General features: G+C 53.1%; 1 protein-coding gene across 12 annotated transcripts in view; it reads right to left on the bottom strand.

The window, feature by feature from the left end:
* ZNF516 (zinc finger protein 516) overlaps positions 1-26,321 on the bottom strand; it is a 228,310-nt gene that overhangs the window by 125,391 nt on the left and 76,598 nt on the right. For all 12 annotated transcript variants that reach the window (XR_015727568.1, XR_015727570.1, XR_015727569.1 and 9 more), the window contains exon 3: positions 4,201-5,661. Coding sequence is in view for 8 of the 12 variants with exons in the window: in XM_045790283.2 (XP_045646239.2) it covers positions 4,201-5,661 (1,461 nt within the window). In the remaining 4 variants the exon portion in view is untranslated. The remainder of the gene's footprint in view (positions 1-4,200; positions 5,662-26,321) is intronic.

Raw genomic sequence — 26,321 nt, 5'->3', positions numbered from 1 at the left:
ACTCGGTCAGCTGCCTACCTCCCATCCAACGTCGCAGCAGAAAAACCCAACACTTCTGCTCAGCCGACCGTATTTCCTTGAATTAAGTATGCACCAGCGCGTGCACACACGTGCAGGGACACACGGACACACACACACATACACACACACACACTGTTCTCCCGTGTGTTTTGCACATCATTTTCTCTTTACTTTTTAAGAACAGACCTTTGCCCTTTATGGTCAATAATATGGTGCCCCAGCTACTCCAAAATTTTGAGCTAATCAAAAAGGTGATAAACTTCATTTGAATTGAAGACTGACTGGTGAGCAAACAGCCCTAACGCTGTGACCTAGAAACTAGAGTTGTGTGGGAAGGAGGCCAAGCAAAAGGCAGAGGGAGCCTTCCAGAGGCAGGCATGGACTCCGCTCTGGAGCCCTGCCTGTTAATTTTACCCGGTTGTGCTGCAACATACGTGCCTGTCTGCAAAGGGGAAACGGAGCTGGACACCTTCTATGGACTCTGCACAGAACCACACAAAGGAAGCACGCAGCTTTCGCCGTCCTCACATCCGTGTGTCCTTGGTAGAAGTGACTTTGTCAAGTCCCAACAACAGACCTCATGTCTTATTCCATCTAGAATAATCTCATCCTATTATCTTCAAGTTTTTATTCTAAAATTCATATTCTCACCCAACATAGGCTGACCACGAAGTCTGAAAACCCAGGGAATGTATTATTTTATGACTATTCCATCAACAGAACAGTCGTACTCTATAGACAGAAGTTTCCAGACCTCCCAGCCTCGTGGCAGAACAATCACAGGGAACACCGTGCATTTCAGGCTTCGAGGGTTGGAGTCGGAGTCCCTCCAGGAGGTGACAGTGGTCACGCCACAGAACATCCATCCTCCCTTGGCAGGGCTTCCACACAAACATCATTCGTCAAAACACACGTGGGGAAAAGGCCTCTGAGAACTCCCCGCCCTAACGTGCGCTAAGCCGACGTCTCGGAGGCGGCTCCGGACTGCAGGCCTTCTGTGTGAGGAGAACACAGGCCCTGAAAACCAGCAGCACGCTGCCCCCTGCAAACGTTTCACGTGCACACAGACGACTACTCTTCTTGGAAGGTTCTGTCCTGCAGACTTCTGCCTCCCCTGCTACAGCGTGATGCCAGGCGGTGCGCTCCCCGGCGGCCTGCATGGAGGAGTTGTAACCTTGACTCCGCAGGTGACACCCCCGAGCGGGGGGCGGGCACAGCAAATGCATGAGACCACAGAACAGGAGCTGAACAGCACGGGCAGGCTCGTCGAGTCAGACAGGCCAAAAAGAGGACTTGGAATATAGATGAACTTAATTTTCTAGATCATGACGAGAAGTCAACGGTATAGTACACAAAAGCCACGGACACGGGGCAACCGGTGGAAGACAAAAATTGTAGGAATCCGAGTCACGGGCACATTCAGAACCGTGTTGGTGATGGGATCTGGGGAGCTGCTCATACTTCCCGGGCTACGACAACGGAAGTCGAGCCTCTGTAACAGGAAACATTCGTACTCTGCTCACCTCTCAGACGGTCAGGCCATGCCGAGCCTGCTGCATTTCCTGCCACTCCAACACTTGAAGAGCCATAAATAAACATTCCAAGGAGGAGAAAGAAACCAGCGAGGGCCCGGTGGCCACAGAGGGGACACACGAGCAGGGCGCAGACCAGCCAAGCCGTTCGAAGAATCAAGAGACCTACCTGCGGGAGGGCCCAGGCTTGGCCCCGAAGTCGAGACCAGAGCCCAAGGGGAGCCACAGGGGGAAGGGCCGTGTAGGGGAGCAACCCCCTCACCGGAGCATCCCGTCCAACCATGCGGCCACCACACAGACACCAGCCAAGGGACCTAGACAAACCGATCCCCATTCTTCCCTAAACCTGGGAAACCATGGTTCTAAAAATGCATTTATTAGTATATTACAGCCGAAAAGTTCAGAACACTCCCCTTCAGAAACCCAAGTCAGCGTGAACTTAAACACCCTACATCTGCTAGCTCACACCCAGCTGTATTTCAGTGTAGACACGGCAGAGCCAATAACCCAAGAGGAGCACATACGTGTTACGGACAATTTAGCATTTCTCTCATTTACAAGATAAATACGGAACCTCTCTTTAAAAAACACATAAAACCCTGAGAACCATTTCTTTTAAAATTTTTAAGAAAAGGAAAACATTTCAGGCTACTGTGTACTTCCAATCTGTCATCTGAAATTCTCAAAACCTTACCTTGAAACTCACTTCTACTTTTTTGGGGGGTAAAAGCAACCACAGCACTGACACACGGGCAGCATGAAGGGCCGTCACGGAGGCGGGAATGCTGCTCACCAGGTGTGAACTGGCAGGTGTGGCTGTGTGTGACACGTCACAGGTCTGGGCGCTGAGCGGAAGCCACTGACACAGTGATGTGAGGCCCTCGCTCAGGGTGCTGGAGGCCACAGTCCCCGGGAAGGACCGGACAGAGGGTCATGGCTGCCAGGAACATGGGTACCCAGTGACACTCACCCACTATCGGGTGCCCGCAACGTCTCGGCTTTTGGATCCAAGAAAACCCAAACCTAAAGCAATGAGGCCACCACGAGGGCTAAAGGTCAACCGATACGCTGATATTCTATTCCACAGCAAATAATCCGCACACCTGGACAACATCGCCGAGACTGTGCAAAGCTCACTCAGTTTGACTGAAATCTGAAAATGTGAAAACACGAAGCCACATGCCAGCCGCAATCCACCACCCGCAAGAGCGTGTGCCCCGCTACACGCCGGCACGGAGCACTCTGTCCGAAGGCACAAGAGTCGTAGACACAAGGGCACGCTGTGCCTCACGGGCACCTCGGCGTAGAGTGCGTCTCAACGATCTCCGGCCAGCCACACTTCTAGCTTCAGTCTAGAAAGTTCCCAAGACGTGCTGGCTCTGAGCACAGAGGAACGACACCAGCCTCGAATGACCCCACTGGCAAAATCTCCAAGACTGTGGCACCCCCCGGTGTTTCCCTAGTCAGAAAACACCCTCGTGTTTCCTCATGAGCCGAAGGCCCTGCTCGCCAAGCCAGGATGGCTCCAGAGCTCCCATCGATCCGGGCAGGCCCCGCGGTTCCTGGAGACGGCCAGGAACTCGGGGAGAGACCCACCTTCCTCGGCCAGGCACCTCTCACAGTGGAGGTGGGGTATCTCACTGTCCCGCAGCTTCCACCAAACCTTGAACCACATTCCCCAAAAGTGCTTCCAACTTGCTGGAATTTGAGGCGGATCTCAAGGTCATTTTTGGGGGTAAGCACTTTAATGACAGGTGCACGACGAACAATTCAGTTCACAGACAGGCACTGAACAGAGAGACAGAGCTCCTCGGGGTTTTCGTTTGTGAAGAGCAAATCCTTTGATCTCCCAGTGCTGTTCAGGGAGGGCTACCCATAATTCATGCTCGGGAGGAGGGCACCCCACCCAGCGTGTGGTCCCCGCGGTTCCTCATCAACCTCATGACGAGGCGCCAAGACCCAGACGCTGGCAGGAAAGGAAAATGGCCATTGAAGGCATATCTTTCCTGGAATTTGGGCACAAGCCCGTCCCCCAAACTGTATATGGTACAGTCACACTCTGCAGGGTTTGTTTACTAACACCAGTGAGCTGCCACGTATTTTTAAATTACGTATCTACAGAAATAAACTTAGAATAGTCACTTCAAATGAACATTCCTGCCTTTTGAGAGAAAAGAGACAAAGAATATCTACTGATTCTTTGTTTAAAATGACAAAGGAAGGGGCACCCGGCTGGCTCAGTCGGTAGAGCGTGTGACCCTCGATCTCAGGGTCAGGAGTTCGAGCCCCATGGTGGGCAAAGAGCTTACTTAAAAAATAAAAAATAAAAATAAAAGGACAAAGGATGTGAGGGGCATCAAGGCTGCCTGCTCCTGTCAAATGTCAGCTTTTCTGAATTCATCACCAGGAGGGAAGCCCCACGGGGACGGCAGCTTCACAGCCCCAGCACCAGGCACCTGTACCCCAGCGGGCAGAGCTGTGGGGGCAGGAGAGGGGTGCACCTGCCTCACTCTCTGTTCTGCACTGAGACAGCAGCCAGCCGGCAGGCAGCTTCCCCACCTCCTAAGGAGAGGCTCCTCCGTACGGCCGGCCAAGGACCGTCGCAACAGTGCTCCTCAGGGGGCAGGGAGGGGCCCGCTCGTCTTACCTCCGTGCTCCAGCGCAGGACCGTTGGCACCCCAGCTCTGGTACAGAGAAGCAAAGTCCTTTGGAATGTACGTCTTAAATATATTGAGGATGTCCAGGCGCTTCTCGTGGCTGTCCGACGCGGGCTCCGGCTTGCTGGCGTGCAGGGTGGACTGGGCCTGCAAGGCTGCGTTCCCCCTGGGGCCCGCTCCACAGCTGGCCAGCGGCCGCAGCTCCTGACCGGCCTTGGAGGAGGGCTCGCGGGGAGGTAGAGGGGGGCCCCCATCGCCTTTCACATGTGGCTGACCCTGAGGCTGAGGGCTGAATTTGGCTTTCAGGGGGTCCGGGGCACTGTGCTTATTCGGGGGGCCAAGGTTGGCCCCCGCAGGAGGGATAATATACTTGTCCCCTGGCCTGCTGCTGGTCGGGGGCTGGGTGCCTGCCCGAGCGATGACGGAGGGCGTGGGGGTGGCACTTCGGCTGAAGCCACCGCCACCCGCCGCAGGCCCCGGTCTGGGGCTGGCCTCCTGCCTGGGCTTCGGCAGGGGCAGCTGTGTGGGGGCACCGTGTGGCTCAGGGCCATGGCCAGGTTTGGCCTGCCGGGGCCCGTCGGGGCTGGCCACCCAAAGCGCACAGGGGGCCCCGGAATGGCTCTCCTTGCTCTTCGGCATGCTAGCGGCTTTCGTGGTCATGCCCAGGGGCGAGGAACTGCCCTTGGGCCCCGGCGCCCCTCCTGGCACCTGAGTGCGCGTGAACCGAGCGATGGGCAGAGGCTGGCACTCTTTGCCCCCAAGGGCAGGCGGAGGGCCCGTGCGTCCGCTCCGGGCAAGGAAAACCAGGTTGTTTCTGATGCTTTTGTAACCATTGGGCTGAATCCACTGGGGGGCCATGGAGCTGCAGCTGACCCTGTGCCAGATACGCGTGTGCATCCACAGGACCTCGGGGTAGTACGTCTTGTGGTCACAGTAAGGACACGGGTGAATGGCCAGCGCAGCCTGCAGGGATGAGGCCAGCTCCTTGTGGCTGGGGTCGTCCCGGCTCGACCTCTCGCTGAGGTCTAGTGGGATCAGGTCGGGGGCCGGCGCCTTCCTCCCCCCCGCCGCATGCTCCTTCGTGTGCAAATCAGACAGCTTCTCCTTCAAGGGGTGAGCCGGGCTCTCGGACAAGAGCTGCAGGTCTGCTCCTTCTGGAAAAGTCTGATCCGAATGTGAAGGGAAGTCTGCGGTGTCCCTGGAGATGGCGACCTCCTGCTTCAGGTGAAACGCCGGCATCTTGAAGTCCACGGAAAACCTGGGCCGTTCTGCTCTCTTGCAAGCATCTCGGCCCCTGTTTTCGAGTGCAGACACAGAAGCGGCACTCCCCGCTCTGGGCTCCGCGGTGCCCGTGTCTGACGCGTTACTCCCAGGCGCGTGACTCTGGTCTCCGTTGGCGAGCACGGTCGATGCTGTCTCTTCAGAAAAGCAGAAGCGGTGTGGCTTTCCCCCTGGAGGATCAAAACGTAAAACGTGAAGTTACCATTTCTCATCAGACAGAAGGAGATACAGCAGCACACCCAAAGGCACTGTGGCCCTCTCGCGCAGAGGGGCACGGGTCCTCGGGAAACCGCGGGGCTCCTCCCCACAACACTGTCAAGAGCGGGCCAGATTTAAGGGCAAAAGGATGGTATTTGGGGTGGGGTTTCTTCTTTCAGTTGATTAACTCTGTAGACTGTCAGGAGAGATAAAATCTAGTTATCTATAACTACGCAGTTACTGATTAGCAGAGGCTAACTAGTTACATCAAACACCAAGAAATGCCTGCTCTGTACTAGCACGAGGCTTCCCGACTTTCAGAGAACTCTCTAAACGCAGTCACGGTTAGGGATCCCGCGGACTTAAGGCAAGAAGACCCAGAGATGTTGAGATGCAGCCCGTGGTCATGCAGAGGCTGGGCCTGAAACGGTTCACTTTGCCCCGGGGGATCCCATGGCTGCCCCAGACATTTCTGGGCTACAGGTCGACTTCAGACTGATCCAGAAAGGGTCCCTATGACTCTGAGGCTACTCATCCCCGCCTCTCCCTGGAGGGATGCCCAGGACGGGGACCCTGAATTCTCTGCCCCTGGAGTTCCCATCCGCAGTGCTCCTGCAAGACAGACAGGGCGGGTGCACCGGACACCCTGCACAGGGAGGCCTGCCTCTTCCCACACCAGGCTGCATGGGGGCATGAGCACCAGGTGGGAGCGGGGCTCCGCGCCCCTCAGACCTGCCGTGCTGTAGCCTCTGCGGAACCAGACCAGACTGCAGAATTCCCCCGAGGGGACAACACGACTTGAGAGAAACTCCATTTTACATTTGCCCTGATGGACTCCAAGTGTAGTGAGGTCAACATTTGCAAGGTACAAACATTCCCGGATATCTCAAACCTCTCCAAACCACAGAACACAAGCTTTTCATCGTGGATACAACACCTGTCACCGTTGCAATGGGTGAAAGTGTTGGGTGCCCCCTTATGGCAAGGCCCAACATTGCTGGTCTTTATTTAAGAATATTTAGAGACTTAAACATTGCAGTGGAATGTAGGTGTCTATTTATAAAAAAGGTTCTTTAAAAATTTTCCAAGTATATTTTTTGGAGTTAAGGCTCAGGAATCCCATCAAATCGGTATTTTTAAAAAATGTATTCCAAACTGATCTTCATGGAAGCAGGAAGGCACCCTTCAGAGAGTGCATTTTGACGGAGATCAGAGGAGCGCAAAGTAACAAATGTGCAGTTTTAATTAGTAGGTAGTCAGTGAACTACTCCCATGCAACTTTAAAGGATTACGTCCCACATAAAACATGTGACCAGTATGCAGTGATGAGCAGAATGGGTGAGGAGATAAGAGGACACAGGACAGATAAATTTTCAGATCCCTGTCGCACCAAAATGCTAACATGTGAGCCACTTTGGGGATGTCTGCCTGTCCTGAGTATCATGTCCTGTTCCCCGGAAGGTGCACTGAGCAGCCCTGGAAATCTCTGCTGATAAGAGGTTGCTTAAACTGGGAATAAACGTGTGGAAACCTCGTGGCCTTTGTTCACTTCCCACTGATGCTCAGAATATCAAAGTCACTTTCAAAATGTTCAAAGAGAAACGCCGGGGCTGGGGCCCTCACTTTCCCTGTATTAAAGGAGCACGGATTTATGAAAACACATGCCAGAGACTATGCACCGAATTCCAAAGTTGAAAGAGAGGCCAGCGTAACCTGACACTGTACATCTGTGGGGGGTTCGAAGCACATCCGTCCAAGTCCCCACATTTTATGCTCCCAGAAAGGATTATAAAACATCACAGCAGAACTTCCAATACCTCTGACCAAGACACCAGATCACAAGAAACATGTGACATGACACGGGGTCATCAGAGCCATCGACGGGGTGGGGGCAAAGCTGGTGTCACGGGAAACTGGTCGCGAGAAAAAGGAGGGACTGCTTCCCAGTGGCCATCTAACTCCTGAGGGACAGTTCAGAATGGGAAAAACCGACAATCTGACGTATTTTTAATTCTTAGTGCCCATTACCACCTCTTTTCTTTTCCCCTCGCCATTAAAAACCCACAACTGAAAGCAGGCCTGTGTGTTGTTACTCCACGGAGGCGAGCGGGCCCCGGAAATGGCCCCAAGGAGCCGTGGGCCCGGGTCCTGTTCTTGCCCCGATGCAGGGGATGGACGACAGGGCCGCGGGCCACAGCGCATTTCCACTCCTGCACGCGGGCTCTCCGACTCTCGCTCTGACGCGCTGCTTCTCGCGTTCTCTACACAAGGCGCTTCGCTGAGTTGGCTGCTCGGCCCACCTCTCCCCATATACTCGCTTCATCAGGGTCATCACTGACCCTGTGAGTAATGGCTATGATGGTGCAGCCGTACACATGGGACGGGCTCTGCTGCCGCCCAGCCTCTCCAGGTCCCCAGGGAGCGCCTGCAGGTCCTGCCCGGTGCTTGGGCCCCGCAAGCTCTGGGGACTCGCAGCAGGGCTGCCAGGGGACCCAGCGACCCACACACACCAGAGCTGTGGACCCACATGCAGCCAAGTCCACCGGACGAGCACGACACGGGCAACTGCAAACACTGCTTTCAGTGTCAGCCTCATTAGACTTCGGGCTGGCAGGGAAGTGAGGGGCGCTGTCTTAGAGATTAAGAGAGGATAAAACTTCCAAGCTATTAAAATTATGCAAGGAAGATCGGAGCTCCATCGCTGAGATTCTTTAAAAACAAAACAAAACAAAAAAAAACAAAAAATTGGGTGATGCAGCCCTCATCCTAAAGCATCTTGGAAACAGAACTTTCCTCTGCCCAAACCCAAACTGGCTTTACAGGGTCACCACCAAGAGGTCCTTCAACAACTGTACTGTCGTCTCTTGCAAGGTCTTTACCTAGTCTTTTCCAACTCTTTATCACTATAATTTCCTTTTTAACAGATAAATTCTTAGTGTAATTCCTTCATATTTTCCACTGTTGGTCCCTGCAAACTGATGCCCTCGCCCACATGTGACATTTTATCGACGCAGCCGAACACCTTGACTACGTCTCACGGCCTTCCAGAAGCCAGAGCTCAGCAGCCACGGTGCCTGGGCATCACCCACACGTCTCTCCTCCGCACGAAGGAGGACAAAGCACCAAGGGCGTCTGGAGGCCGTGCAGCGGGATTCTCACCCGGCTCCCCTCCCGGGCTGTGTGTCGGGAGGATACTGCCTTCTGTGAGAACACAGCCCACTGCCCGCGCAGCCTGGCTCCTGGGAGGGGAGCCGGGTGTGGCTCTGCTCCTGGGTGGGGTGTGCGCGCCGAGCACCCCCGGAGCCAAAGGAGACACAGCAGCACCTGCATCTCCGTGAGGTGTGTTCCGCTCGGCCACATCTGTCCACATGTTCTTCCCCAGGCCCTCCACCACGACCACAGAACACGGACACGTGGGCACGCCTGCACAGTGACGCTTAAATACTTTCACTCTTCACCACCCAGAACCTGACGGCACTCAACGGCAACGGAGGCAGCATGTGGAAACGTTAACACCGTCAAAACATGCTGAGAAATACAAGGCAAATTCTGCGTGCCTTGGTGTTTTTGTTTATAAAATAGGATGAGTTTCAAAATATTTTATCCCAGGTTTGGCAAAAAAACCACCCAGCACCATAACAGCCCATGGACTGTCCAGCACAATGCCCTCTGTGAAGAGGCTTATGACACTGGTCACTCGGCGCATGGGCCCGGCCTCTCCTGACCATCTGGGGACCAGATGAAGCGAGGCTGCATTGAGGACTCCGAGCTGGACTGTGAGCTGACCCAATGCCCCTGCCCAGGACCGACAGGGAGGAAGGTCTCTGAAGGATGCTAGTGTCTGTGATCCCACCACCATTTTTACCAGTGGCCTCAATGAAGAAATGCAACTAGACAAGTTTATCAGATCTGAGACTGACACTCAGCTAGGAGAGACAGCCAAAACCTTCAGCAACAGAACAAAGACTCAAAAGTTTTCAACAAGATGGAACAAAGGCTGAAAAATAACATGAAGTCCCATGAGGAAAAACAGAAAGCACAGGAAGTGAAAGGTCTGGCTTAAGAGCTGTGCTGTGAAAAAGACTCCAGGGCCCTAGGGGACCACAAGCCCAGTGTGTTAGATCAAGAAAGCATCCTCAGGCAGACATCTAGCTGGAAGAGCCCAGGCCCAGCTCTGAGCCACACACTAAGAGGAAACAAGATGAACGGGAGCATGTCCAGAACCGGCCTACTGGGGGAGGTTTCTGGAAACCGAGCAAGATGAAAAAGGCTTGCAGGATCTTGGACTCTTCTACCTAGAAAAGAGGGCTGATGGCTGCACTGCCTCAAACTTTGACATTCACTCAGTGTGGGATGAACGAAGGAATGATTTATTCATCAAGGGAAGCATTGTCTGCACACTAGAATCACCCGGAACCACACGAACCATCACGGGTAAGAAATTCCCAAGCCCGGACCGAGAGCCAGCCTTTCAGGGGAGGGCCCTGCTCCATCAGCTTTTTCTACAAAGAACTTGGGGTGATTCAAACAGTGGCCAAGACTGAAGAGCAGTGGGGTCAACACAGGACGACACCTGGGAGTCACAGAGGACGTGGCCACAGGGGACACCGAGGTGGACGCGTGGCCACTTCTCCCGGGGACAGGCACACAGAAGCCCAAGTCAGCTCCTAGGAACCGAGTGACTGTGCAGGGCCACCTGCCCCCAGCCCCGAAGCTCTAAGGGACCCAGCGACAGGGGACCACAAGCCGCTGCTGTCACGTGCTTCTCCAGTGCCCTCATTTCTCCGTGCGAGCCCGTTCTGCACATGTACGTGTGAGCGAGGTTTAGGGGGGCACACCACCTTTTAAAAAACGCTTTGTCGCTGTGTGATTAGAACTTGAACACTAGCAGCTGTGCAGCGCGTCCTCGGTAACGGGGGGGGGTGCCCGGGGGACGCGGCGTCTCGTGGCAGGGGAGGCACTGGGATGGGGCCGTATTTCTAGCCTCGGGTTCTCCTACAGTCGCTGACTCGTGAGCACGGGCTGCCGTAGGTTCCTCTGTCCACTGAGTGACTCGGGCTGTTTGCCTCTCTTTTCAGGTTCATTATAATTTACCTTCCCACTCTTCTGGTTCAAACAAAACACAAAACACAAAACCCAAAACTCCATGCTAAGCACAAAACCAGGAAGGCCCTTCCTTACAGTAGGCCTCCTTCTGCACAAAACACCCCCAATGGGCCCTTCACGGTGAAGTTCTGGTCCCTGCAAGCAGCTGTGTACTGAGTGGCATCAGAAGATTTCCCACAGACTGACTTGCCCCCATTATCCACGGACGTGTGGCCGGTCTCTCCAGTGTCCCACCCCAGTAAGCTAGGCTGTGAACACAGAGGACTAATTCGGATTCCAGCATCCGCGGATCTTACGGAATGTTATCAGCTACCACCGTCCGTAACAGAAGCCCAGAAGAAGTGGGAGCGTGGCTGGTCTGTCCACACGCACAGCGTCACTGCCCCACACCGGCAGCCTTCCCACAGAGCCAAGTCGCTCATGTCCAGGGCCCGCCGGTGGCCAGGCCAGCTCCTCACTGCCCGCCAGCCAGGCTGCCCTCGGGAACGGGGCTGAGGGCACGGGGAGCGGGTGGCACCAAGCACACGACAGGGACACTCTAGGGTCGTGGAAGACCGTGTGTGATCTTTCGCACTTCGTCCCCATGAAAATGAGGAGCTGGACAGAAAAGCAGAGGGTAAAGAGCTCCAGGGTCGAGAGGAGACAAAACTGCAAGACCGTGGGGAACAGGTTTTGAATCTCTTGGTCAAGAAGGCTCTGGGGGGCACGCAGCTCTTCAACCAGAAACCAGCATTCAACAAGTTCGAAGTAGGCTCCAGGGAAAGCAAGATAATAAAGCTTCCCTGGTGGGCCGTGGAGCACTGGGAGACCCTGCAGGCTCTGAGCAGAGAGCCGGGGGTGCCCAGAGGGGGAGCTGATCCACACCCAACATGGTCCAACCGCCACGCTTTCTGCGTAACGGAGCTACGGGCCATCTGGGAGAACGGAGACTCTATTCCAGGTTTGGGTATCTCAAGCTTTCCTCCCTTTCTTTTACACTCTTCTGCCCTAAAATACATGTGACTGAGCGAGCGCCTGGTCACCTAAGGTACAGCAGGAATATTTTACAAAGTACAGAACAAAGTCACTGAAATGGTCTGCAGAACACCTCCTTGGGCCGTAATGGAACAAAGGTTTGACCATGAGAGCTGCATTCCGCCTCATCCAGACCAGCGCGTCCACTAACCAGCGGAGTGGGCTTCCCATGCAGACAGCCACCGCCACACAGGCCCCAGGAATTCTCCAGGCTCTGCTCCCTCCCCAAGGAGCCCCTCCCAGACCACTCTCCATAAAATAAGACGCCCTCGCACATCCACTCCCGCCACTCGCTGTTTCCCTGGCATCTGTCCTCCTCGGTGTTGTGTGCGGGTACGTGTCCTCTCTGCCGCTCCCCAAAATGATCTGAGCTCCAAAAACACCGACCACATTTTATCCAAGCACTGCTATCGCCAGCATCCAGCACACCTGGCACAAGGTAGATGCTGCATGGACGCACGCTGAATTAATGAATGAATACAGTTATCTAATGTCCAAAAGTCACATATACAGAGACCGAGCACAGTATGAAAAGTATGAAGTGGACTATGAATTACTCAATTCAGCAAATCCTTCTCAGGAGCTCGTGGAGATGAAAAGTAAAGCCGGTGTGGGCAGTCACGAGGCCTCGCGGTCCTAGCAACGAGCAGCAAAACTGCCAACCTAGTTACCAACCTAGTTACCAACCGCGGGTCCTGGAAATTCGGCCACTATCGTGAATGCCCATTTACGGGAGCGGGGACAGGCATGACGGTTTTCACGGTTTATGGCGACAGGACCCCGGCATTGTTCAGACCTGGAGAGTTCTAAGGTGACCCTCCCTCTGGAATTCCTCAGTCCACGAATGAAATCAGACACCTGCTTGGACGTTACGAGGAAAGGTCTGGCTGGGGCAGCATCCTTTGTCTCGCTCTCGCTAAAACATAAGGACTTCCTATTATTAAGGCCGTCTTTCCGCTGCCAAGTCCCCGCAGCCCTGAGAACAGAACTTGGATGTTTATCGCGGGCCGCACCCCAACACAGGCTGTGTTCTACCATGAGCTCTGCTGGTGTCCTCACGCGGGCCACGAGACGGCGTGGCGATGCCGACACATCCAAACTCAAGCTGTGAGGACAAATGACTGAACCAACCAACCACTCCACTCTGCTACTCCCAAACACTGCATATTTTGAAAAATAAGCAGGTTTTCTGTAACAAATGTGGGCTGAATATGGAAAAGAGAAAAAGAATTATTCTCTCTTCCCCGGCTGAGACGGGGCAGCGTGCAGACACACTGCCCGCAGTGCGGTGTGCAGGACGGAGGTGCGCTCAGAGGAAGGGGGCCTGAGATGCTCTGTCTCAGGAGGGTGTCAACAGGCCATGTCCTTGCTGCGTCCTGAGCACCTGCTGGAGGAGAAGCAGATGCCACGCGGGGCGAGCTCAGCTTGGCTTCTCCCAGGACAGGACTATATTTAGGTTGGGTGCGCTTAGGGTAAAGCATAGGGCCTCGCGTGAGTGGCAAATTTCCAGAACTGTTCATACTGAACCACATGCTCTCAAGTCCTGCAATTCTACAAGAGGAACTTCCTCTCTAAGATAGGAAGCATGACCACATGGTGATAAAGGCAAACTAAATATGACCGCACGATAGCGGATGTCACCGGCAGCAAATGGCGAGGACCGCCCAGCCGGCCTCCTGGGGTCCGCGAGCTGCAGAGTCACGGTCCATGCACGACCCCGGGACAGCCAGCACCTCCCCAGCACCTCCCGGGCTGCACTGGAAGCAGGAAGAGAGGCGCCTTCCCCAGGGCCCTCCTCCCACCCGCGGGGAGCCCTGTGCAACCCGAGTATGGGGTTCACTCAGCAGCCCCACCCTCTTAATGAAAATCGAGACGTAATATTTGCCGTGATGATCCCACACGGGGGCTGTGCTCTGACTGATGGCAAGCCACATAGTCAGATAATCGGCTGTCCCATCCCAGCGGCTGTGACTTTGGGGGGTCTTCATACCGCTTCCTACTTGCTCCTCTTTATTGAAAGGAAAAGATCTATGAACTAATTGCATGGAGGCAGATGGGGGAAATGTGGGTAATGGAGACAGAAAATAGCTTCTCTCCTAAACCATACCAGTGATGTGAGCCTAACACAGCATATACAAAACCCTCCTCGAAAGATAAAGTACCCCACCTACTGCAAGCCTGAACAAGTCTGTAACTACTGTATGAAAAGTAAGTCTAGGGGTGTCTGGGTGGCTCAGTTGGTGAAGGGTCTGCCTTCGGCTCAGGTCATGATCCTGGGATCGAGTCCCGCGTCGGGCCCCCTGCTCATCGGGGAGTCTGCTTCTCTCTCTCCCTCTCTACCTCTCCCTCCACTTGTGTGTGTGTGTGTGTGTCAAATAAATAAAATCTTTAAAAAAGGAAAAAAAAAGAAAGTCTACCATTTCAGCAGGTAATTTTAATATTTATGAGTTTCTAATAACTTTTATAATAAATGTCACCAGTTACAAAAACCTTGATGTGGCAGCAAGAACATTACAGTTTTTAAATAATATTTCTCAGCGGATTCTTTTTACCTCTCTTACGACGGGACAACTGGTAACCAACAACAGGCCAGAGTAAAGGTAAGATGTCTGGGGAGCCACCAGGCGTCAAGGTTTAGCCGAAGCCCGGGAGTTCCTCAGACAATTGACATGCAAGACATCAACAAAGAGAAAACAGCACATGTTTTCAAAAAACGTGCCCCTGGAAAGATCATTCGGTAAGCAAAAGCTCAGAAACAGGAACACTGATTCTCAAGGAAACGTGAGGAAGATCCAGCCCTCGGCTTGAAAGAAGATGCAGGAGCATTACTGCCATAAGAGGTTTTGGGGTAGGACGTAAAAAATGCTCAAGAAAAGTTTTAGCTGTAATAACCATGGGCCTTTTCAGTTAAAACACACAACTCCAGCATTCTGTGCAAGTGAAGCCAAGGAAACACAGGAAGACACTGCCACGGGCTGGTTTAACCTGGAAGCTCTCCTTCTGGAAAAAGGGAAAATAAGCCAGAGCTAAAGACAGCGCTGGAAGGTGCTGTCCACAGAGGAACACAGGAGGGCAGGGGAACAGCGGGGCTGCCGGTGGCCACATGACCACACATGGAGACCGTGAGCCCCTCTGGGACCCGGACCCCAGCACTGAACACAGAGTGCCACCGAGGTTCCCTCCACTCGTCCTGAGACCACAGCCTCTCGTGTCCATGGACAACAACGCAAACTGCTCTCGAAGGTCCACTATCTACTAAGGACAGTTCAGTCCCACGCCCAGGAAAACTCTTGAATGTTTTAAAGCTCTCTCCTGTACATTGTTACACACGCAACGTGAACTACAGAAAGAGGAAGAAAGCATAAGAGATAAGGTAACTGCCAGTAACTAAAGTAATGGGTGACAGCTACACAGTCATATTTTCAAATTTTTATAAATGAACGTGTATTTTATTCCTTAAGTTGCTCCTGCTACTTATTCTGTGTGACTGAGTACAGTATACGAGTTTTCATTTTATTTTATTTTTTAAATATTTTGAGAGAGAGAGACAGGGCACAAGCAAGGGAACGGGCAGAGGGAGAAGCAGGCTTCCCACCGGTGCAGGGAGCCTGACGCGGGGCTTGATACCAAGTCTTCATTTTAAATAGTTGATATATTAACAAAAACAAGTTGCAAAACTAACTTACTTACATTAATAGAAAAGTAAGCAAGTGTCTTCGCACTTTGGAAGCCACATTTTGATTCCTGAAGAAAAGGGGTTACAAGTTAAATACTAGATTTCTGACTGAACAAATTAACCAGCTTATACAAGAAAACCTAACGCTTAAAATCTGGGAAAGACTTTTTCAAAAATTTTCCTGTTCATTAAGTACAAAACCAGGTTTAACCCGACACCTTGAGACTCCACATAGCTTCAGCTCCGAACCGGCCATATGTCCTGCCATACGCACAATCACATTCTCGAAATCTAGAACTCACTAACTGCATCCTCACTCAACCACGAAAACACATCACTCCAGTGCTTGCTGTGTTTAAAAAAAAAAACCTATCCCAGCGAGCAGAACACAAGTCTATTTTCATAGCCGCTATTCATTTTACACGGCCCAAGTCTAACTGCAAACTATGACTCATCCACTTGAAAAAATGCAAGCAAATGCAAGAAGAAATCATGAAACAAAACTCCACAAACCACGCTCCGAAGAGCAATGAACATTCTCATCTGACACAACTAGAAGGAAAGTGAATCAAATCTTCCAAGAGCGGTCAAAGTTATTGCTGGAAAGAAGGTCCTCCTACCACTTTTGGATTTCGGAATGGAATGTCAGCACGGGAGCACAGAGGAAGGAAGAGTGCGGGGCAGCCCGGCACTGGGCGCCTCCTCCCTGCCCCTCCGCCCTGTGCCTCCCCCGTGCCCCCTCCGGAGGTCCTCCTTGCTCAGGGGACGCAAGTCTAGAGTCGCCCTCAGGCACAACCGAGACTGCACCTGACTAAAGCCAGTGCTTCTCTTTCACAAGAAATGCTTCAAGACACCAGGAAGGAGTAAGATTGGAGAAGAGAAGTAGTTCTGTACGTCTCCAGCACAAGAATGAGGTCTGTGCACACAAGCCAGCGCTTACCGGGTTGAAAACGTTTTCTGCTGCTTTGTTATCCAAAAAAATAAAACCCAAATGATGTGTATTTACAAAGAAATTATAATGATCTTTTTTTTTTTAATCAGATTATCTATTGGTATAGTCTTCAGATCTAAAATCAGGCACGTGTCTGACTTGCAGAACTGGGTCTGTGCTCCCAGCACTGGGAAGACAGCTTCCCCTAGAGCAGCTGCTTCCGGCGGCCACAGACGCCGTGCGCTATGCGAGCCGTCCGCCGCTAGATGGCACCTTCTCACAATCTGTCACCCAGGCTCCTGCCCAGCTACCTGTGTGGTCCCTGAGCTCAGAAATGGGACAACACAGTTTATTAGCAACAGATGCACACCAGGAACGTGCCTTCAACACTGGTCAACGTAATCGTGCCCATTTCTTCTGAAAAGGTTTCATCAGCATTTGAAAGTCGTTCATCGAAAGGTCTTCAAGCATCTCACATTTCTGTTTGTGTTTGTTCATCAGTACTTTCAGACGGTTAAAGTGCAGAAGGCTTTAAACTAATGACGCACTCGAACTACCTGGCAAACATGAAGTTAGAAGGAATAACGTATCTCTATGAATCAGACTTGGGAGACGGAACCTTCAAGCGTCCAACTTGCTGAAACTTAATTTAATGATCTAGCAACTGATTTAAACTACTTTGATACATAGGTAAATGACTTGAAAATTTTCATCAGCAGATATTTCCACCTTGACTTCGAAGCAATTTCTTTCAAAGTTAAAACAGAGGCGGTTTCTGGGGTGTGAGCACCATATTGTCTAAGAAGGTGGCTCTGGGTCCTTGCCTCCTCCAGACTCAAGTCTGAAGGCCGAGTTCTAGTCGCGGGGCCGCCGTATCTAATACGGAAAATTCCCTCATCCAGTGTAACCCAGCCTGGCAACGGCCCCTCATTCAACAAGTAAGGTCTGCACGTCTGTTCTGAGTCCCACATTCTGCTCCGCAATGGATACAAGTTACCGACCCTCGGGGCTTCAAGTTGGAAAACCAGGAACAGTCATTCAAGACTAAGCAGGAAGTAGGTGGTAAACTGAAAACATTTCCACAGTTGGTTCTTCCCTGTAGTGGGGTCCCCCAGATGGGGCCATCCCGCACTTGCCCAGGTGACCGACCACACAGCACCCCAGGAGAACCATGACTGCGCCCCCATGCCGTGTGGGACTGGGGCAAAGCCACCACGTTTCTGGCCTTTCCCCACCCATGCTCACTTTAGAACAGCAGAAGGGGCTGACCGGGGCTGTGTGGGGCAGCTTCATGCAAGGCCGGGTTCAGGGGACTCGCCCTGAGGCGGTGGGGGTGGATAACTACCATAGGCACCTGGAAAGATGGGAACGCTCCAAAGGGGAGCACAGTCCACCGTACGCACGGTGTGGCGGGATTTCCTACATCCTTCCACAAAGAGCGTTTTGTGTACGTCAAAACTAAAATCCTTTCCATTCTATATTATATATATTACATCATATATATTATATAATATATATTATATATTATATTAAAGTCATTTCCATTCTATAATATCAAGCATTCCTTCTCTCACAGCTCTAGATGATTCCTGACACAGATGGTCCTGGTCTAGGATGAAGCGTGAACCACAAAGCCGTGAGCAGAGACGTGGCCACCGAGAATGTTAACTAAGCCGGCCAGAGCCCGTGTGGCTGGAGGTTTTGTCCACACCGGGACGCTGAGCCGGTGATCTTACAGCCTTTCATGGTTACAAATGCATAAATGAGTATAAAACACATACAGACGTTCTATGTCACGTGAGGAGTTCCAACCTTTATATAAACATTAAATCTCAACAGTTCCACTCCACCAGAGATCCTCAGTGGAAAAAAACTGTTTTATATTTCACTTAATAATTTAAGCAACTCTTCCCAAATCACATCACTGAATTTCTTCTGGAATCTCAGGCAGGCTGCCTAAACCACATTATGAGTTGTGACCATGGGGTTGTAATTAGCATGTTTTTCGTTAAAATGCAAAAGGAAAAAAAGAGCTCACGTACATTCCTCCTTCATGAACTTCTCCATCCCTTCCTTTTCATTGTTTCCTCCTCTTTTGATAAACAGGCAGTAACTGTGCTCCCCTTCTTGGGGATCTTCAGTTTGGCTCCTAAATGACGGCTCATGTCAACCTACCCAGTTTTCAGAAGTCAAGACAGAGAGAGTCAGAAGCCTGATGGAACAATGCCTCTCAGAGGATCTCGGAAAAGCCCCGATTACTTCATGTATTTTCTCAACCATTTCAGTCATACTGCTATTTTGAGGAGGAGTTGCAAAATAGGATTTCTGAGATTGTTTACTAGGATCTGGGTGACTAAGCCAGAGGCCCGAATCTATGAATTAAAACTTTCTTAAAGCTAAGGAAAGCACTGCCATCGAATTCTGCTACCTGAACCCGAAAGGAAGGGCCCTGTGACTCTGCCTGTCCCCCACCCGGTGTCCCCCAGTGCGGAGAAGGTCCTACAGCTGCAGGAGCACACAGGGGCCAGCCTGGAACTTGGCCTGCCGCGGACGCCGGCTCTCGGGGGTGAAGGGGAAGGGCAGCACACTCCACTGCGTTTCTCCGACATTCAGGAACATGGCCAGCCCTGCAGATGACCCAGAAAAGCAGTATTTTGGAGCACTGACTCTGTGCAGGCAATTTCCGGACATCGACGATGGCACACACGTGTGTGTATGCATGTGTGCATGTACGTGTGTGTGCACGCGTGGGAGGGATGGGCTGCGGGCGGCTTCTCCGAGGACATACGTTGTATGCACAAGTCACACCTCAGCCTCATGCCTCCTATTTGCTAGAGACGTCATCAAAGTCAAAACTAACGAATTTATTTGCTCTTTACATAAGCAGCTCAGGGGCTGCCAGAGATCCCCCTGCTGATTCAGAAGTGAGCCAAGCATACACCTCTGTCCCTACACAGGCGATGGCAGCTCATCAAATCAAACGAGAACAAATGGGAACCGGCAGCACGGAAGCAGGATGCTGCCCCGAGTCGGCCCGTGACCTCTCTGAGCGCCGCTCCCGAGGCCCAGAAGGTTCCACCAGCTCCCTGCACTTCACCTGTTCTACAAAGTCCATGACCTGTGCTCGGGGTCCCATGTGACCCCCGAAACCCCCACAGAGGCTGCAAACGCAGCAAGGGCACAGTGAGCTGCTCTCAGGCGGTGAGCAAGGTTGCTGACTGCAAAACCGGAACTGAAGTGAGCGTCCAAATCCCGTTACCTAACGTCACTGGAGAACAGCAACTGCTTCACCAGCTCCACGTCGGGCTTTTAGGTCCCTCTGACCTAAAAAACACCTTCCTCTGGCTACTACGTCCCCCTTAATTTACAACCTCCTTGCCTTTCAAAATGCTGGCAGCTCACAGTTTCACGCAGGACCAAAAAAGACCTACTGGTGTGGTGGCAGAGCTGAAGCCATAGGGTTGAGAGCCGTAAATCACATCTAAAAATAGACTGTGTTCATGTACGTTAATTATCTACAGTGCTGCTGAGTCATCGCATCACTACCCTGGAGATCCCCAGGCTCCGTGTGGCCCGGCCAGGGTCATTCGCTCACCACCGTGTCTGTCTGCCTGTCTGCCCTCGCCCTGCACTCCTCGCACACATGGTCACACGGCTACTCACACACCGTGCACCCCACACACGACCAGTCATGTGTGCGCACGTGTGCACGCACACACATGCGTGTGCGATTTCCCACAAGGGAACCACAGTGTGCCTGGGTTGGGAGGACGGCAGGGGTCAGCGACTGTCTAACCCGATAATTACACACAGGACCCTGAGTCCTGAGAACGCACTCATTTTCCCACAGCCAGACAATTACAAAGTCCAAAACTGAAAACCCCACAAACACACCATTCTTTAAATGGAGAAAATGTGTGTTGAGGCTATTTTTACAGAACTGACAGCATCAATCCATACCCTTACGAACGTCAAGAGACCAAGCTTCAGCACCACCAGGAGCTAAGTGGCAGAAAGACAAGGTCCCCTCTTCCCGCCTCCGTTCACAGACTTCCGTCCACTTCGCGCTTTACAGAACACATGCACCCCAAAACTAAAACATGCAACTGCAAAAAATGAACTGCTGATTATTTTTAGAATCTGGCTAAAAACTCTATTAGTCACATGCAATCGTCCTGATGTCTTCAAAAACCACAGCTCCAACCGCCCGGCATCCAGATGGGTGGGTCACGAGCGGCCCTCTGCGCCCTCCCTGGACGGCTTCCACTCCGCGGTGCTGACTCGCCACCGGCTTGCCCGTTCCCACACAGGAGCTCACCTGCCCTGGGACAGAAATCATGACATTTCTGCTCTGCTGGCCATCATGTCACGAGAATGAGGACGCTCAACGCCAGTCCTCCCCAGGGACTTCTGCAAAGCACCCGTGAGCAGGTACCAATTTTTGGTAATGAAGGTAAGTTCCTGAAAAGCAGCTAAGCAAATGCAGGGAGTGAGGTAAGGACCCACTGAGGCACGCCACCCCTCCTCAATCACCGCAGAACCAGGAGGGCAACGAGGACAGGTTATGGGGGGCCCCGGGTCCACCGTCCCTACTCACCTCACTCCAACCCCCAACAACCCCACGTCTTTGATCACTGCAGTGTGAGTGTGCATGCGTGTGTGTGCACGTGTGCATGGGGGGTACATACACGTGCATGGCGGTGTCCAGTAGAGCACAGTCTGATAAACCATGGGAGACACCGCATCCACCCTCATGCTTCCCCAGCAGCAAATGCTATCTCTCTGTGTGGCAAGCAGGACACCCCCGGCCCCTTCTGGCGGAGATTCCAAACCTGTGGCTTAGGCGTGCAGGGCGGGAAACAGGATCAACGGATAATAACTCTATTTGAAAGCACCTGATGAAGTGGCTTCCCTGAGCCAAGGCAACGATACAACCCACCAGCTCACGGGGGACACGGGTCCCACCGAACAGGGTCTACGGAGGCACCATGGGTCAAAAGACACCTCAACGCCCGACACCCAGTCCCCTGGCTCGGCGCTGTTGCGACAGGGTATCAGCGCTGTTTAAATGTGAAGAGCAGGGACCAAAAGGCGAATTTTATGTTCAAGGAGAACGTGAGCATGCGTGTTACCTAATCTGTGTGAAAACTGTCAGAAACTAAAACGTGCTCAAGAAGTCTACCAAATGGCAAGTGAAATACCTTCCAAGCAAACAAGGAGCAGAGCGGAGCATCCCCTCCCCCGTCCCTCTGCCGCGCCCGCTCCCCCCGTCCCTCTGCCGCGCCCCACTTACTCCGTCCGCCCTGAGCTATTATATACACACACACTTTGCCACGGTGGGGCCGTCTGGCAACATCTGGAGACAAGTCTGGTTGTCTCTGGGGTTGGGGGCTGCTGGCATCTAGGGATGGAGAGCAGAGACACTGCAAAACACCCCTCAGAGCCCAGGACAGCCCCCGCCACAAAGCTACCAGCTCGGAAGTCAACAGCACGAGGCTGAAAGGCCCCAGACTAGGGCCCAGATACCCCCAACTGCACTTGGGGAAGCCCCAGCACTCTTGGCAGGACAGGAACCCCAGCAAAGGTCAAGTGGTACTAGATAGACTGGCCTACTGATGGGGGTACGGGGTCACCGAGGCCTCCAAGAGTGATGAGACATACTCCAAGCTGCCAGAAGGGTGGGGAAACAGCAGACCAGGAGGGGACGGGTCCACGGGGGCCAACGGCAGACCAGGAGGGAACAGGTCCGCGGGGGCACGCAGACCAGGAAGGGAGGTGTGCAGACCGAGGAGGCAGGCACCAGACTGAGAGGGGGCATCCAAGGAGGTGTCCAGACAAGAGGGGAGGGATCCGCAGAGGAGGCCGGGACAGCCTGATGTCCCCAGGCTCTTAGTCCCCTTTTATTTTCCGGACACTCAAGTATGTGGTGATAATCCAGCAGCAGGTCTGCTCACAGTTAATTTAAAAACCACGATGAAGGATTCATCAGTTACACAGACAACCACAGTCATAAATCCTTTAGCATTTTTACAAAACATCCCACGTTAGTTTGTGTGGCAATTACAAAGCGTGTGACACACACAGTCTTGCTTCAGTGCCGCATTTCCCCACTCAGCTAGGGTCAAAAGACAACTGCCCGAAGTCTGGATGCCCACCTGTAATCCCATCAGGGTGACAGGCACGCAGTGGGCCGTGTCCCGTCTGACAGGCTGGGGATCCATGTGGATGAATGGCGTCCACTCCAACTGGACAGCACCACGCTCTGACCCAGTAAATAAGGCCAATGTCCCTTCTGCCCCCCAAGAAATATGCAGAGAAGAGGCAGGCTGAAATCAGGCCGTTCCCATGAGAAGAAACTGGTGGAAGGTCACTTCTAGTTCAAGCCTACCCAATGCACGACACTCCTGTCCCTCCTGTGCTGGCCTGTCAGGGTGGGCGTTATCCGCACACATGCAGGAACAGTGACGAGCGTCCATGCACCCTGACACTGACTCCACCCACCTAACTCCAAGCCGTTGCGCCCTCTGAAGCCTCCAACGCACACCGGGAAGCCTGTGAAGAGAGCTTTCCTGTCTTGGCTAGGCCCTCCCCTTCCGATGCAACCCTTCCTGGTTTTGCTAACCTGTCTGCATCAATCAAGGTTTCTAGGCTTCGGCCAGAGCTTTTTTGTACACACACAAGACGTACAAATTCCCAGGAGACAATAACATTCTTCTTCACGGCAAGTCCCAACAACTCCACTAATGATCCAGGAATAAACAGGGTCTTCCTTTCTTGGAGACAGAGGCACAGAGCACACCTGTGAGCGTGCAGACGCATCTCCCCCCGGCCCTGATCTCCCATCTGCCTGGTGCAGGCTCAGGTGCATAAGCCGGACGGGGGGGGGGGGGGAGGACAGTCTCCTGGCTTCACCAGACCCACCTGTTGGAACCGTGGTGCTCTCACTCACAAGCGAGGAGGGCAGGTTAGGAAACTCTGAGTTAACGCCTCTATAGAACAGATTAAAGCCTGTCTGTGAAGTCGAGAATAAAATGCAACAGGGCACAAGACCACCACGTCTGCACAGAGCAGGACCCCAGGAACGCCGGCCGAGCTGCCGTCGAGCAGGAAATGCCACCCCAGACAGTGCTGCCGTCCGCCCTTCATTCTCGTGGCCTTTTTATGGTAAAATAAGACGCAGATTCAGAAAATAAAACCAAGTTTAATGAATCACTCTAAGGGCAACACTCTTGTAACCACACTCGGGTCGGGTTGGCACGAGCGGCCAGCTCAGGAGCAAAGCTGTGACCCCCCTGGTCCCACAGCGACGCACTTGCTGGGACCCATTCTGTGTGCCACCAGCCACCAGGGACAACCAAGGAATCTGATTCTAGCCTAACTCCGTGCGCGGCGAGACAGACACAGCGGCTTGAAAGAACGGACGTGCTGAAAATCCCACGACGGGAGGCGCACACATTCACGGTCACAACTAGGAAAGGGCGGCACGCGGCTCTCCAGGACGCGTCCAACGTCACCCCCGTGACACCAGGAGAACAAGACAGCGGAGTGGGGGGCACTCGGGAAACGGGGTGGGGGGCTTTCAAAACTGGTAAATGTACGCATGTTCGTGGTGACTATTCCTGTTCTCCCTCCTTCACAGAAAACAACTTCCACAAATCTGCCCTGGGATTTCCAGCGAGGAACCACCTCAGCGCACAAAACGTTTCCGGTAAAGGGTCAGGGCCAACATTCGGCCATTTATCTCCTTCACACTCTGAAGCAAAGTCAAGCTGAACTCCGGGTCTCAAGGGGCGCCTGGCTGGCTCGGTCAGTGGAGCACGTGATGCTCGATCTCAGGGTCGTGAGTTCAAGCCCCACGTCGGGTGTGGAGCCTACTCATAAAAATCCAACAAACGTCTGGGCCCGAAGACACTGAACCACGCTCTGCTGAACAGAGGCCCTACCTCCCACTCACCAGCCAAAGCCCGACCCCTGGGAAGTTCAACCCACCCGATCCACCTCCGCTGCAGAAAGCCAAGTCGACAGACGGTCCCACCACAGAGGCCTACCCAGCCCGTGACGGGAAGCTCCCCATGGAAGCAAACACGGACACACACCGAGCCAGAAGACGGAGCCCAGAGAAAAGACTCCACGGAAATTAAGTTAACACTGTCCTTACTGCGTTCCTTTCCCTGCGGGAGTATGTATGTAAATTTATGAAAACCCTATTTTTGTAAGATCAGGGATCCCAGAGAAGAACTCTTGGATGACCAACACTGCACTACCAAATTTAATTAATGACAAAAATTTCATTATCAAAATTAATAAAATCCTACGGCCTTCACTTTGTGCCCAAAAGACCGCAGGAAATCCTACCACCCACAAGACACTTCTACCAAATGACATTTAAAAGGAAAAAAACAAAGAAGACTATTTTGAAGGAAACAGTAAAAATTAATTTTGAAAAACAAAAAACCAAAAACCAGGCACTTGAATTTCACCTCAGGAAAGATGACTGTGCTGGCAGGAACACCGCCATTCACGCACCAGAATTAATTACAAGGACAGGACACTGAAACTCTGCTCCCGGCCAGCCTGAGACACCTGCTGGCGTGTGTGCAGGGGTGCAGGGGCCGGCCTCCCGCCGCTCCTGGGAGCTGGGCAGGAGTGCTTCCCCCAGGCTGTCCCATGCAGGTCTGCTGTGAGCCCCGTGTCGTGAGAGGCCCCGCATGGGTCTGGAGAGGCGGCGTGTGACTGGAGCCATGCATAGGCCAGCGGGCGAAGATGTGGCGTGTGGGGCCCCCACAGCCAGCCCCCTGGAGGTCCCAGAAGTGGGACAGCGGCAGCTGGACAGAGCTTCCCGCTCTCGGGTCTCGGATCCAGGCGTCCATTCTCCTCTGTCCAGGGTTTCAAAAGCAGTTTTAGGACTGGGGACAGTGGCTTCTTTCTTTCCTCAGACAATTCTGGAATGTTCCGGGAGCCTCCCCAGGAGGTCTAGCCCATGCCAGGCCCTCTCAGCCCACCCAATGATTCTGTAAAGCCCCGTACTACGTATGCTCCTGCCTAAGATACAGACAGCAAGTCCTGTTGCCTGCACTGAATCCTGACAACTGCCTTCCTTGCAAGGGAGGAGAAGCCCGGCGCCTCTGAAAGCTTCCAATTATTCGGAGAGAGCGGAAACTCTTCTTCTGCCCTTCAGTGTTGGAATGGGTCGTTCGCTGGGTGCTGTGGGAGTCAGGACGGGGAGAGAGCAGGGATTCTCCACTCCGGGCTCCTGGACAGGGTCGCTCGTCCCCCAGTGCTCATCAGGCAGCGGCCGTGTACGACTCACACCCACTCGGCAACAAGTCTCCCGGAAGGTTCGGGTCCAGCCCGCTAAGCCTGCACCAGCCAACGCCCGCCCGCCTGCCCAGCAGTGCGCCCCTGGCCCTCCCGGTCTATCGGCCAGAGGAGTGCGCACACCTAGGTGAAACACGAGCTTGCAGGTATCAAAACAAAAGAAGAGCAGCTCAAGTGCTCTCACAGTCTCTCCCCTGTGACGTGCTGTGTCACAGACGCCGTGTCCTTGAGACAGCTGAGAAGCACCTTGAATCCCCTAGGTCAGCACCATCCCATCAACTTTCTCTGGTGACAGAAATGCCCTATCATCTTCCCAGTCCACACGGCAGCCTCAAAGGGCTAAGGACCGGCACAGGCGACACAGCGGCCTCGGGTGTCATGACACGATAAACACACGTGCTCTGCCACCTTCCTAACGCCCCTCGGAGAAACATCCGCCAGCAGGCCAGATACGGACAGGACCGCTCCTCCTCCTGATTCAAGATGAATATCTTCCAAAAAGGAGTATTAACAGACTTCCCCCAACACCCCATATTTCAGACAAGAAAACTTCCAAACGATGAAGCAAGCAGGGCACTGCTTTGATT

This window comes from Ursus americanus, chromosome 19 (genome assembly GCF_024610735.1).
Source record: "Ursus americanus isolate L20-20 chromosome 19, mUrsAme1.1.p, whole genome shotgun sequence".
Classification (NCBI taxonomy): domain Eukaryota; kingdom Metazoa; phylum Chordata; class Mammalia; order Carnivora; family Ursidae; genus Ursus; species Ursus americanus.
The sequence above is the reverse complement of the archived record's forward strand: the minus strand, read 5'-3'. Positions and strand labels throughout refer to the sequence as shown.